This window comes from Sodiomyces alkalinus (assembly GCF_003711515.1).
Source record: "Sodiomyces alkalinus F11 unplaced genomic scaffold SODALscaffold_12, whole genome shotgun sequence".
NCBI classification, from domain to species: domain Eukaryota; kingdom Fungi; phylum Ascomycota; class Sordariomycetes; order Glomerellales; family Plectosphaerellaceae; genus Sodiomyces; species Sodiomyces alkalinus.
In genome coordinates, this window is record NW_021167090.1 from 939,233 (window position 1) to 952,994 (window position 13,762).

The following is a 13,762-nucleotide window of genomic DNA, read 5'->3' on the forward strand; positions in this document are numbered from 1 at the left end:
TGGTGGTGCGTTCGGATAGATGGTTCCAACATCCGCCATCGGATCTTTGACTTTAGCGGCTTGTGTCTCTGGCGTAGATTATCCTCTGACGTGCTGGAATGTGGATGCATTCCAAACATATACAGACGGGATCTGCTACTCATCCAGTTCACTTGTCAGGGAATACCTTCGTCTGTTCCTCCTCAACCCGTCATATTTACACAACTCTGCTCAAGAACATGACTGGGCCGTCATACTCGATGATTGGCGAGATCAAGCGCATTTTGGATCTCATAACATCCCTCGTCCAGCTTCCGTTAAGCCAAGAACAGATTCGAAACAATGTGACGTTCACCTCTCCGCGTGAACTGCTTTACTTCCCCATTCCGTTCAAAGAAACCGAGGTCGCGTCAGCGTTGAAGGCCATCGAGGGAAGCCTGGCCTCCGCACTCGCCGCCCTTGAGAATGATGGACCCGAATCAACCGCCCCTGTCATCGTAAGCCTCGAGAGAACCACCGCGTTTCTCTTCCAGGCCTATCTAGCTTCTGTCGGGGGATTCGGCAAGCTCGACGAGGGCGTAAAGGCATTCCTGCCGGGTGCGACGCCCTTCCCCCTTTTCCCTCGCTGAGACTCGACGACCCTGGTGATGATCCACGGCTAATTCGGCTTACCCCTGACAGACACGGACTTGTTGCAAGCCCAATCAGACCCATATAGGCGCATGTCGGCGAACCTGTACGAGACCAAGCGAGCGGGAGAATACTATCACATTCACGGCTCTCTGGAGGCATCTACGACGCTACGCATGATCGGCCTTGAACCCTTCAGACCGGATCTACATGACCACGATGCCATTGTTGAGACGATCGAGTCCAAGGTCAGGCAATTGACCGTCGAGGAGCTGGAAGAGTTGAATGCGAAGAATCGCCAGGCGGGTATCCCTGCCTTGCAATACGACACGTTTTGCGCAACGCCCCATGTGAGTTGAGTGCTTCTCCAATATCATGCTATTCTATTGAGGGCAAACATACCATGAGAACCAAGGTCCCCCCTGACAAAACCAACAGGGCAAAGCCAACATCGATCTACCACCATGGACAGTCGATAACCTCGAGGAAACTACGCCGCCGACTCCTTTACCCAGAACTAGACCATGTCGGGTACTGTCTGGAGTGAGAGTGTTGGAGTTATGCCGTATCATCGCCGGTCCCGTCATGGGCAGAATTCTGGCGGAATACGGAGCCGACGTGCTGAAAATAACAGGCCCCAACCTCAGTGATGTACCGTTCTTCCAAGTAGACGGCAATATGGGCAAGCACGCGGCCGAGATCGATTTGAAATCAGATAAAGGCAGGAAAGTCTTCGAGGCCCTCCTCGAGGATGCTGATGTCGTATTGGACGGATACCGCCCCGGGACATTCGAGAGACTAGGCTATGGGCCGAAAGCGCTGGCGGAACTGGCGAAGAAGAGAGGCAAAGGCATCGTCTATGTCAATGAAAACTGCTTTGGGTACGAGGGTCCATGGGCACACCGGCCTGGTTGGCAGCAGATTGCCGATTGTGTAAGTCGTATTTTTTGCCGTTGTTTGGTATCTCCCTATACCAGTACGGCCGTTCCACCCACCGAGGGCTCGAGAAAAGAAAAATCAAAATAAAATAAAAAAGGAAAAAGAAGGAAATTTCTACTAACCCCGCTACTATAGGTAAGCGGCGTCGCCTGGGAACAAGGCAAATTCATGAACCTCAACGAACCAGTCGTGCCGCCCTTCCCCATCTCCGACTACGGCACGGGCTGCATGGGCGCCATCGCCGCGCTGACGGGCCTCCACCACCGCGCGACCAAGGGCGGGTCCTGGCACGGCAAGGTGTCCCTCCTGCAATACGACCTGCTTCTCTTCAAGGTCGGGATGTACCCGGAGGAAGTGCGGGACCACCTCCGAAGGGAGGCCGGCGAGGAGTTCCTCGCGCTGCGGCACAGCCACAGCGTGGATCAGATCTCGGGCACGGCGCTCCGTCGGTTGCAGTCGCTTCACCCGCATTTGTTCGACGTGGATGAAGTGGGCGACAGCTGGTATTCGGGTGCGTACGATGCGGACGTGGTTGTCGTCCGGCCCGTTGTGGAAGTTGTGGGCCTGGGTGTGGGGTTTGAGAGGGCGAGTCGTCCTAACGCGACGGACGCCCCTAGTTGGAACTTTTTGGGTGATGATGATTACTGGAAGGAGTTTTGATTGTCCAACGTGAGGACGACGCATTGATGAATCATGAGACCAACGGAGTTGATGGGAAATTGGAATGATCCTCTATTCTTGGCAGTTCTCGGGTTCAGAGGATGGAGAGCCATCTGTTAAAGAAATAGAATAATTTGTGAAGTAACTCTTCTGGCTTTATTTACCTGCGTGTGAGATGTTATGTTGAATGCCGAATTTCCAATAAGACGAGGATGCAATGCTGGAGTGTCGTCGCCCTCCACATCCCGGCCCATTTCTTGGCACGGTACTGCCAGTCTGGATTAGGACAAATTGAGGGGCCCCTCATCGTTAGCGAACGGCCGAGTCCGGGGTGCGGGGTCCGGGTCCCGGCGTCGGTCAGGAGGGATACTACCAAGTCACATTATATAATACAACGTATACCTTAATCATTCGCCATTCTGGTACGTTTCAAGACCAAACGCATATACACGTGTAGAATTAAACTACAGCTTATGTGACTTGGTGAATTATGAACTTTTTCCCCGGGAAGTTTAAAATCCATCAACCAAGGCCCAAGGAGGACCAAGTCGACTTGAGCCCTCCTCCGCTGCACTAGCCTGGCAGCGGGGGGGCCTAAAGTTTTTATATGTTGCGGGGTTCGTTATGGCTTGGGGTAATCGTCAGCTTACAGTGAGTACGCATACTTGGAACTTGGGCTTGTATCCATATCGAGTGGGTAATACGGTACGCAATACTGAGGAGGGAAGGGGGAAGAAGGAAGGAGCCTCCCCCGGTCTCCTGCCTCCGTTGGCTTTTCCACGATAAGGTACAAGAAGATACGATGAGAATGCGGAGTAATTCTTACGGTACCGAACTGGTTTATGCCTTCCGTTTGACCGGGACAGCGTTGGATAAGGTAAGGTAGATTAGATGTCCCATATCTGCCGGTTCGGGCCCCGGGGGGCATCATGCAGCCGGCCGTCTAAGTACCTAACTGACAAAACGAAAATCATATCTCGCTTTTCCGCGCTTCTACTCCGTACTTTGACTTCCCCAGCCTGCCTCTTTCCATTTTTAGTTGTCTTTTTGTGCCTTCCCCCCTCGAAACGACTCCGTACTCCGTATATATTCGTAGGTCCTACTGCGCCATTCCTTTCCAACATCACCGCCATCACCCGTCACAAATCAGTTACGGTACAAACCCTCTACGATAATCAACGTCATTTGCAAAAACATGGGTTCCGTGCAGGATATCTCCAGCAAGACCGACGGCACCACGACCCTTGGCCAGGAATTCACCAAAAATGTGATCCAGTCCATGGGTCCCAACGCCTCGCCGCGGATGCGCGAGGTCATGAGCTGCTTTATCCAGCACATTCACGACTTTGCACGGAAGTGCAACCTCACAGTGGACGAATGGACTGCCGCCGTCAAGATGATCAATTGGGCCGGCCAGATGAGCGATGATAAGCGGAACGAAGGCCAGCTTATGTGCGATATTCTTGGCTTGGAGTCGTACGTTATGTTTTTCCCCGGAGGCCCTTTCCTCTTTCCAACTTCCTCGTGGCTGACTCCGCTGACGCTATTGTCAAAACTCCAGGCTCGTTGATGCAATTACCTATGATCAGGCCCTGAAGAGCGGCAAGCCAGTCACTGCGTCGGCCATCCTGGGTCCCTTCTGGAGGGCCGATACCCCTACCCGCCCGAACGGTGCCAACATTTCTTCTGATACCCCCGAGGACGGCCAGCTCGTCTACATGCATGGAAGGGTGACCGATGCCGAATCCGGGAACCCCATTCCCAATGCTACGATCGACGTTTGGCAGGCATCCACAAATGGTGAGAAGGAACCATCTTGTTTCGCACAAGAGAGATGAATCCAACAAAGGGCGGCGCTGTCGTTGCTTTCCGCCTCCTGTTTCAGGACTTTATGAGCAGCAAGACCCCAACCAAAAGGAGCACAACCTGCGCGGCAAGTTCATCACGGACAGCTACGGGGAGTATTCGCTCTACTGCCTTCGTCCCACCCCCTATCCGGTATGTCTATGTCTTTCCCTGGCCACTTCGCCTCACACTATGTCCGCAAAAGACGAAGACTTAAAGAGATAACCTCCCTCTGACTGTATTACTTCTTTTGCAACAGATTCCGAACGACGGCCCTGCTGGCAAGCTCCTGGCTCTACTCGACCGTCACGAATGGCGACCAGCTCACATTCACTTGATTGTATGAAATAGATTATACGCCCCGCCCTCCCGTTGTGCTTATGCATGTACGATCCCGGTTCAAAGCGGAAACTAACATTTCGGAAATTGGAAAATCAGGCCCTCGCCGATGGCTACAAGCCCATTACCACCCAGATCTTCGACAAGGACTCCGCCTACCTGAACGACGACTCTGTGTTTGCCGTTAAAGAGGGCCTTGTAGTGTCCTTTGCCGAGAGGAAGAATGACCCGCAGGCTAGCTTGGAGCTCGCGTATGATGTTCACCTGGGCCGATGTATTTAGGAGGTTTCGCGAGATTTTCTTCTTTTTCTTTCATTCCCTTGCTGTAGATGCTATTCATCCCTGCTATTATATATGGGAGCAAATAACCTTCATTGCTGCTTTCTTGGGGTCTGGTTAAGACAGGAGTCATGGTTCCTGAAGATGTTTCGTTTCACGTTGCACTCAGCCGCCCCCCTGGGCCCTTGCATCTTTGTCGAAAGTAACACGACGGTTGCCACCCAGACTTGGTGAAACGTGTTGTTACGCCGTGAGTGCGCCCAATGGAAGCCGCAAGTCGAATTCTATCCATTCACCACTGGCTACCCGTCCCCGATAAATGGACTGCAATCTGCAGCTCGGCCGGATCCCGTGTCGCTCGTGCTGCATTCCAGCGATCCGACTGGACATTTTTTTATTATATGTTGCGTTAATCTTATTTTTATCTTATTTTCAAAGTTTGCATCCTGTCACTTACTCGAAATCCAGTGGCGGTCGCGAATCATTTGGCTCAACTCCGTTCGTTGCAGCTACGGCGTGTCGCACAGTCGCGCAGTCGCATTAAGAGTTCCAACCACATATATGGGACTGACATAGTACGGACGACGTCGAACGATCCACCTCACATACTACGCAAGGGACAAAAACGTGGTTAAACCAAGACGCTCTGGCCCTGTAGAACGGATAAGATTGACACTTTTGACAGGTGCACCTGCAGTTGGATGCAACGCCGGGTCGCGCCCATACCCATAAAGGCAGGTGCTTAGACTGATGTGATGTTGGCATTCGTTGACATTTGTTGGCACGAGCGTGCGGCTCTGCGACGCTCCCAACGTCATGTCTTTCTTTTGGTTTTGTCGTATAATGGATTAAACGTAGTAGTGATGTGGTCGGATCAATCGATTGATATGGCAGAGAACCCCGTATTCCGTAACAGGGGTTGGGTGAGGCTTCGTAGAACCAGGTCTACGGTCATAAGTGGCACCATGCACCTAGGACTTGCCAGCTCTCATGAGAACTCCAGACTCCAGAGAGTGCAAGGATATAATCAGCGACGTCGCAACCGTAGAAGCGTTGGTTCTTCAATGTCTTTTTTCGAGTCTGATACGATGTCCAAATCAATCAATTGAACTAGTCCGCAAATGGTTTTTCTGAACTTTGTTTTGCGAACACCGCAAAAGGCGGTTCCATTATCTCAGGCCTCAGAAACAGAACCCCGTAATGCGTTTTATGGCGTGTGTACATGTAGTTTTCAAGTTTCAAGGCGACAGAGACAGCAAAAACTTACCCGATTCCTCCCATGGCTGCATGTGGTCGTCCGACAGGCTGATGGGAGGGCCGTGAAAGCAGAGACGACTCTTAGTCGCCATTGGACCTGAGAACCGCAGTTCAACGGGCCAATCAATGGGTTTAATTAATCATTATTTTTATTCTTATTTACGCAGAAGAAACACGGGCTATGGAATCCAGCATGTTCAATGTGGTTCTCGCTGAGCCCACATTAAACCCGGGATTTTTTTTTTCTTCTTTTTTCTTTTCCCCGTGGTCTCTGTCCCCCCCTCGTGTTACACTTGATGCCGAGAACCGTGCTCGACTTATTGGCCAGAAATTCAGTCTTCACCTGCAGGATACATGCGCGTAGCTCGGTCACAGACAAGGCCCACGTGCCCCCATGGAGAGCGTAGAGCGAATAGGGTTGCTTGGTGCATGATCCATTATGGATTCTTCAGCGGTATGATGTATCATAAGCTACGTAGCGAGCTGATGTGGACACAGCAGCATTCCACATATGTTCTCAATTGTTCTTTATGTCTCGCAGATCTTAAACCGAGTCCTAGACCAGGCGAAATAATTCTGCATCTCATCAGAGACATGCAAGGTCCAGATGTTTCTGACCAAGATGAGACACACCTTGCCAACTTTAGCACTACACCGATCTCACATGATATATGGAACAATTTAACGCCGTTAGACCATGTTGCGAACAGCGCTGGTGGGTCCCCACGCGGTTTGCGGTCCGAAGTGGTAATTTCGGGCGGGAACCCCCCGAGAGACGAACCATGCGGGCGCAGAACCCAGATGCTTCCCACCGCCTTTTTTGTCTTTCTGGTGGCCTGCATGGTGGTGGCTATATATCCCCTGGCGAGAATGCCTTGTTTGGCGGGCTGACTCTGGTCTGGGCAAGTGTTGCGTGAAAGCGACAGTATGAAAGTGGGTACATGTACGTGAAAATGCAACAGGAATGATGTCGGGGTCTTCGGGGCAGACTCAACAACGTTCCCTGGGACCTGGACACGAACGAATGAAATGCGCTCCAATTGTCTTCCATGTACGCCAAATGTACGGCCATGCTGTATGTATGTACGACGTACGACGTACGACGTACGACAGACCAGATGAAGCAGAACGCCTGTGTGGGCTGATGGTGATTGATCCGAGATCGGAATCGAGGGCGTCGCAAATATTCCAGTTCAAATCTCCTTTCTCCACAACTCCACAGACACCACGCGGTCCAGAAAGTGGCTGAGACAGGCTCGTCTAGGGCTCGGCGGTTTGCCTACCAATGAACCGCCAACCTCAAGTGGGCCAGTATTCAGCTCGCAGCATACCAGGGCGCTGAACCGTTCGTGCCGCGTGCGTTCCGGGAACCGTGAAATAACTCGCCTAGCGTCCCCTTGTCCCAGTCCTCGGCACATGCAGTGGTAAATTCCTGGGGTTCCAGCCAATGGCGTTTCCATCCGCTCTTTCTCCCAGGGCTGGTATAGCGTCCTTGGCAATAGAGGTGCAGTGATTAAGGAGGAGTAATACATTCGTACATCCTTAGGGACGGCTCAGCAGGCCAAGACTTTTATTTTAGTTGGCTGTAAGGGACCCAAACTGCTAAATATCCCAACATAATTATGCTAATGGTACATGTAGGTACGGGAAACCCGCAATCGCTTCAAGTTGCCGGATTCGTAAAGGGAATGTAAGTAATATGCCTTGCCGACTTTTCAAACATGTTCCGCTTGTTAAACTAGCACACACTCTCTTCTAACCCCCTCTTACGATATGTCAACTTCCGCCCCATCGTTGAGAACTCGCTTGCGGTACTCGGTGTCGAATGTGGGACCACGGCGGGGCTGGTCCGTGCTGACCACCGGCCGGGGAGCCGGGACGGAACGAACCGACAAGGTCCGGGCGCGCCGCGCAGCCATAAGAGGAGAACACACAGCGGGCTAACTACCTATTCAGGGGCGCAAGATTACGTTGTAGTCTTTTCGCCCAAGTTTTCCGTGTCTATCGTTGTTTCGGCAACTGGTGGGGAGGTTTAGGAACTTGGACGTAATAATGGATCCCTCTCGAATCCATTAAACAACCTCGTGGGTGAACTGAACGGTCTGAGCCCAACCGTTGAGTATGTATACAGCTAATATCTCTCAACTACCGGCACGGATAGTGCACTTTGTAAAAAGGGCCGAGCGAACCTATGCTCGAGACGGCTATTTTCAAGCTTTATGGTATTGTGGCTTCGGACCATGTTTCCCCGTTGTAGCGTCGTTACCTAATCCACTCGGTGGCTTGCTTCTCAAGTGGAGATGCCATCTCGGTGAAGCCACGGACCGATTCAGGGGGTCATGGTGAGTCGAGCCTCGTTAACTTTGTACTTCTTCGCCACCTTTCTATCCCCATGGCATGAAGCTATTTAGCCGGACATCACAAGATCGGAGCAAAATCGGAGAGGGAATGCATCGCCAAGGTCGACTTTCCAATAACTCTCCCTTCACCGCAATAGTTTCCCTGGCCCACAGCCCTGCCCAGAGCCCTGCCCAGAGACTCGGCGGCAGGTTGTGGCGTCATTCCAGACAGTGAGTGTGGGTTTGTTTACCGGTGTCATCAAGGGTACCGAATAATTACGTTTATTGCTCCACGTGAATTGACATCCTTGCTGTGGAGTTCAGCAAGAACGGACCCGGGTGAAGTCCGAGACTCCTCCATACCACAGCGAGCCTAGCGAGGTACCGGATTCTACTTCAAAGTTCGTACTGAATCACCACGAAGGTATGTCTATAAAAGCCACCTTCGACGTTGCCTCCTCGGACTCCTGTTTTCCACATCTTCACCACCATCACTCCTCGACATCCATCAAAGCTATAACCCACTAATACACCTTGTCAAACACCACCATCCCCACCACCACTCTTAGCCACCACTCAAAATGCGTTTCTTCGCCACTCTCCTCATCTCCCTCGCCGCGGGCGCCTACGCCTCTCCTCACGCGTGAGTTCACACTGTTCTTCGCCGTCAAGACCCAAGTCAAGTTCACTGACGAATCCTTCCCTCCAGTCTGTCCGAGGAACGCAGCGCCGGCCTCGAGACCAGGGCCACCGTCCCGGAACACTTCCAGTGCAAGGAGGACCGCGACTGCGTGGAGCGCAACGTCGGCAACTGCTGCGGCTACTACCCCATGTGCGCCAACTCCGAGGCCGTGCTACCGCACCCTTGCCCCAGCGGCGGCTTCGGTGTCTGCGGCTGGCCCGTGATTGACCAGTGCAAGTGCGGAAGCAAGGGGGGATGCATGTCGCTCCAGAGCGGAAACATCGTCCATGGAAGCGAGTGGGAATAAATGGGCTGCTGTGAGCATCGGACGGTGTCTCGTTAATTTGTCTGGTATCTGTGGGAGGAAAAGGGGGTACGCATTATGATGAACATGCTTATTGGATATCGGGATGGGTGGTTATTACGGTTATGGCAAAATCATGAGCGGATAGCTGAGAAGTAAAAATTCACCATAGTCCTCGACATCTTGTTCTCTGTGTGAAGTGGTGCATGCACGCAGTATGGCAAGCCAGGTAGTTGCTAATCATGGTGTTTATTGATGCTCCTTTCTGCCTTTGGGAGGAACAAGTGTGGTCTGAGAGCATATATATTTGAAGTAGGGTATTTCCTACATACTCCCAGGTCAACTCTGAATGCTAGGTGAGTCTCCATGCGACAACAGGTATATTGTATTGCGTAAGGCATGGGGGGGTTATCCCATAGCTTATAACTCCTTTGAGGTAGACCGTAGATGAGATCCTCGGATTATCTCTCTTTGAATTTGCCCGATTGTGTATTGCTTCTGTTTATGTCTCATCTGTACACGTCTAAGCGAAGACTTTGACTTATATTGTGCGTTTGATCCCGGAAGCTTCTATACAACTCTCACACCACCGTAGCCTGTAGTTGGAGACGGGAGGCCGCAGGCTGCAGAGCTTCAGCCTGGCTGCCCCCAACAGCGTGTTGCGATCCAAACGCTGTCCGGTATACCCTCATCCCCCCTCTCTCCTCTCTACATGCCATTGCAGATCCAACTCTCTTTAGTAGCCACTTTCGAAAGGTATGTCACATCTGACTTTTTCAGTGCCTTCGGGTAGCTGACATTTGCACTACCTCCCTGGACCATCACTCTCGAAAGCTGAAGCTTTGTCTTCGTCACCTCTGCGAGATGGTCGACTGCAAGGCCTGCAACCGTTCCTTTGGAAGCCTTGAATCTCTTGGACAACATGATTCAAGCAAACATCGGAGCATCTATTGTGAAAGATGCCGACGATTCTTCTCGTATCCCCAAGCCAAGCAGCAACATATTGTCGACTCTCCCCGCCATAATATCTGCCACTTTTGCTCGGATAAGCCTGATTTTCATTCGGACGAGGACCTTACCGAGCACCTCGTAGAGGAACACAACATGTGCGATATCTGCGAGCGTTTCTTCAGTACCCCGAACGAGCTCAGACAGGTATGTTCTCCCAGCCGCTTGCCATGAAACCTACATGTGATACTCTCGATATTCAGCGACTGACGCTTCATGTTTCTCAGCATCGCAAGACACACGCTGCAAAGAACACAGAGTGCTACGGATGCGATCGACGTTTTACTTCCCGCTCGGCGATGGTATTACACCTTGAAGCCGGGACCTGCGAGTCAGGCGTGGATGCGGATTTTGTAACCCAGAGAGCCCTCGAATACCCCAGGCGCTATGTTTATCTCTGTACTGATGATCCGGACTTTGATTTCAAATGTCCAGCATGCGAGAGGCCCTTCACTTGGATGAGCGGTCTCCTGCAACACGTGGAAAACGCAGAGTCCTGCAACACGCAACAGGACGCGTGGGAGCCTTTGCTTGGATTTTTGAGCTACTTGGCTAGGACAATCCGAAGAACATGAAACCGGTGCTGTACTACATTAGGTACAGGCGGTGTACTGCCTGGCGGCAATGCATGACGCGGGGCAGCGCAAACAGAACCGAGAGAGCACGACTAATAGGTACGTGTTGGTGCGCACAGGTGGGCGGATAAAGGACTGCCAGGTTGGTGGGCTGGCAATAAGACCTTCTGATGAGAAGGATGACAAGTCAGACGTTTAGTCTACCAAGAGAAAGGCTGGTTGGGGTATGTGGGTATTGGTAAAATTATCATATGATCGAGAGGTGATGTCCATAAACGATGCTCAAGAGAAAGACCCAATTTCCAAATACAGATTCCTTCAGTGTACTAATAATCACGCGCCTACACTCAATGTGTTTAAATACCGTGGATGCGATTGCCATAGACTCATTCAGGAGCCACGGCCACTGATCAACGCCAGATTTGCAAGTCGGCTGGGTGTCCGGCGGCCCTTCAAACCGAAACGTACTCGTCGGAACATATCCTTCCAAAGCGAACTACGCACCGTACGGCGAAGCCACTCTTGACAATGAAACTCTAGGTGTTGATGGTTTCTGCAAGCTCTGGTGCAAGGCATTGCATGGTCCGAGGATGACAGCAACCTCGTCAAAACGTTGGCACGGCAAAAGTCATGGAACCAGTCCTGCCAGCCCACCCATCCTTAACAATACCAGCGAGGCATTCGGCGCCCTTCGATTTGTCCCACTGACCGGCTTCTACCAAGCCTCGATTCTAACGGCCTCCGCATGTGAATGGACGTTGGCGAAAGGGCCCCGGCCAAGGGCATAGACGAGACCTTGCGACGGCCCAATGCTGAGACATTCATCGGGAAATGCCTGAAAGGGGAGTGTTATCTTCATTGTAAGGCTGTAGTCGGTGGTGGATGTCAATATAGAGACCGTGTTGCAACTCACAAGGGTGAAAAGGAGCACGGGAACATGTTGAAGGTTGGAGACAGGGGGTGAAAGGAGTGAAAGGGGTTAAATATAGGCTTGACTACGGAGCGCGTATATTTACGTATGAAGCATGTAAAGCCCACTCTTTACGTCCTGGTACTCGTCTTACACAAATGCTCGTCTCAGCTCGTTGATACATATTGATATGGATGGACACGCTGAGGAGGCCCGGCGCATATCATCGGTGTCTTGCATATCTTTCTACATATGCTCCATAATCCATTCGTCATCGGCGAGCTCCTTGGCCGACGATCGCTTCGAAGGATCCCAATGGAGCATCTTCCCCATCATGGCAAGAAACCTCCCTTTACTCTCAGTCTCCCCCTCCAGACTGGTCTCTTTCTCCTCGAGTGATATACTATCCGGGACTGAAATAGATGGACGGAACTCTCCTGTAAAATAAGCAGGGCCTTGTTAGCGGCGAAGAGTCCATGAAGTTATGGCCCAAAACGTCCAGAACCAGGCATATCGAGCATACCTTGATCAGTGAAGAACTTGTGGCTTAACTTTCCCGAATCGAGGAGCGCCTGCGGAGGCTGTCCAAGCAATGCGATAATCTCTGCAAGGTGGGCTCGACTGCGGTACGACTGATGCTCCGGATCGTGCCCCGTAAACAGGTGACCACCTTCAAAGATGTCCCATATCTGAGAAGAACGGGTGGACACAATGTCAGCTCTTGGACCTAGTTGAGGTTGCTATTCGTTTCGGGTGCTTTACCATGCAACCGGCGTTCCATATATCGACTTGATACGACCACGGTGCTTCGAGGATGACCTCCGGTGCTCTGTATACATCGGGCTGTATGTCCTCCCAATGCTCTTTGTCCCCCGTATCAGCCGAGCCAAAATCACAGAGGACCGGCGCGCCCCAAGTCTTTGGCATTCGGAGCTCGCGTGACAGATAGACAACTCTTCCATCCACCAACTTTCTCGGGGACGGGTCGAGCTGCTCTTGCTCCTCAAACGCGGTGAATACCGAATCGTCGTTGATGGCAAACATGATAACATCGGCTTTAATGTCTAATTCATAATATTCATAGTTCAGCACGATTCTTCGTTGCGTCAACGGAAGACAACCAGAGAGATCAAATAGCTCCGCTCGGTTCAGTTCCCCGATATGCTAACGCACCTGTGTGGATGATCTGGCATTCTGTATGCAGAAAATCCAGAGCAAGGAAAAGACGACGGAGGACGAAAGCGAGGACCGGCGCAGGTAGTCTCCTGACTGGGTTACGGCGAAGGAAAGTCAAGACGCTCTCCCATAGTGGAGGATGCACCAGGCATCGGTGGCAGCCATCTGGTCCAGCAACATGGAAAAAGTCCAGTAGTTCCCTGACGGCAGAACGACCGGGGTGCCTGGCTGCTGACGTGGAAATGCGCTTGTACATGGTGAGCTCGTGGTCCAGCTGCCCGCCCATAGACTCCGAGTTTATGAAAAGTTTCAATGCCACGTGTCGACGGCCACTTCACACGTGCACTTTGTTAGTAAACGGATGGGCGGACATGGGAATCGATGGGATCATCTTACTGTAGATCACGCGCCAACCAAACGGTCGAGCTGGCGCCAAAGCCCAGCTTTCCAACAATCTGGTAACGATCCCTGAGGACTTCGCCAATGCAGACCGGGTAGTAACGCGATGCAATGTAGTAGGGGAAAAGCTCCTCCTCTATCTTCTGATCCAATGGGATGCGCGTGAAATTGGGATTGGAGAATGTGAGAGGCTTCCATGCCCGGCCAGGCCAAGGCACATTGCAATCGCCGAAGAAGTGATGCCATATCAAGCTGATTCTCAGTGAGAGAAAACTAAAACCAAGTGATAAGTTGGCCCGAATGAGATGGAGTTTGAAAATGCGATCGAACCGTTGGAATCTGAACGCACGTTGAGAGTTCGCAGGAGTCCTGTCCTGTAGATGAATAGAGGTTGATAGGTAATGTGTTAATGCGTTGGAGCTCTGGCATTGCACATTGCCT

General features: G+C 51.8%; 6 protein-coding genes across 6 annotated transcripts; 4 read left to right on the plus strand and 2 right to left on the minus strand.

The window, feature by feature from the left end:
• Positions 1-218: 218 nt before the first annotated feature.
• Positions 219-2,208, plus strand: SODALDRAFT_337739 (CoA-transferase family III; the record flags this gene model as incomplete). The annotated part of the gene is made up of 4 exons (XM_028612720.1): positions 219-576; positions 661-959; positions 1,048-1,542; positions 1,684-2,208. 4 exons carry the CDS (start codon positions 219-221, stop codon positions 2,206-2,208), a joined length of 1,677 nt encoding a protein of 558 aa, XP_028462962.1.
• A 1,195-nt stretch (positions 2,209-3,403) lies between these two features.
• On the plus strand, positions 3,404-4,674 carry SODALDRAFT_284446 (putative dioxygenase; the record flags this gene model as incomplete). The annotated part of the gene is made up of 5 exons (XM_028608466.1): positions 3,404-3,684; positions 3,770-4,008; positions 4,094-4,206; positions 4,313-4,393; positions 4,492-4,674. 5 exons carry the CDS (start codon positions 3,404-3,406, stop codon positions 4,672-4,674), a joined length of 897 nt encoding a protein of 298 aa, XP_028462963.1.
• A 1,413-nt stretch (positions 4,675-6,087) lies between these two features.
• On the minus strand, positions 6,088-7,847 carry SODALDRAFT_363842 (hypothetical protein; the record flags this gene model as incomplete). The annotated part of the gene is made up of 7 exons (XM_028614601.1): positions 6,088-6,107; positions 6,220-6,349; positions 6,562-6,577; positions 6,637-6,938; positions 7,030-7,142; positions 7,220-7,419; positions 7,699-7,847. The coding sequence occupies 7 exons, from the start codon at positions 7,845-7,847 to the stop codon at positions 6,088-6,090; spliced, it is 930 nt and encodes a 309-aa protein (XP_028462964.1).
• A 912-nt stretch (positions 7,848-8,759) lies between these two features.
• Positions 8,760-9,397, plus strand: SODALDRAFT_353536 (hypothetical protein). Its single transcript, XM_028613654.1, has 2 exons — positions 8,760-8,910; positions 8,977-9,397. Exons 1-2 carry the CDS (start codon positions 8,849-8,851, stop codon positions 9,254-9,256), a joined length of 342 nt encoding a protein of 113 aa, XP_028462965.1. The 5' UTR covers positions 8,760-8,848; the 3' UTR covers positions 9,257-9,397.
• A 717-nt stretch (positions 9,398-10,114) lies between these two features.
• SODALDRAFT_395054 (hypothetical protein) lies at positions 10,115-10,836 on the plus strand (the record flags this gene model as incomplete). Its single annotated transcript, XM_028615284.1, has 2 exons — positions 10,115-10,376; positions 10,409-10,836. Coding segments are annotated over 2 exons (690 nt in total), but the record flags the coding sequence as incomplete, so codon positions are not given.
• Positions 10,837-11,551: 715 nt separating this feature from the next.
• Positions 11,552-13,750, minus strand: SODALDRAFT_382081 (kinase-like protein; the record flags this gene model as incomplete). Its single annotated transcript, XM_028615206.1, has 8 exons — positions 11,552-11,671; positions 11,901-11,949; positions 11,997-12,183; positions 12,270-12,435; positions 12,509-12,810; positions 12,920-13,254; positions 13,319-13,573; positions 13,671-13,750. 8 exons carry the CDS (start codon positions 13,748-13,750, stop codon positions 11,552-11,554), a joined length of 1,494 nt encoding a protein of 497 aa, XP_028462967.1.
• Between the last annotated feature and the right edge of the window lie 12 nt (positions 13,751-13,762).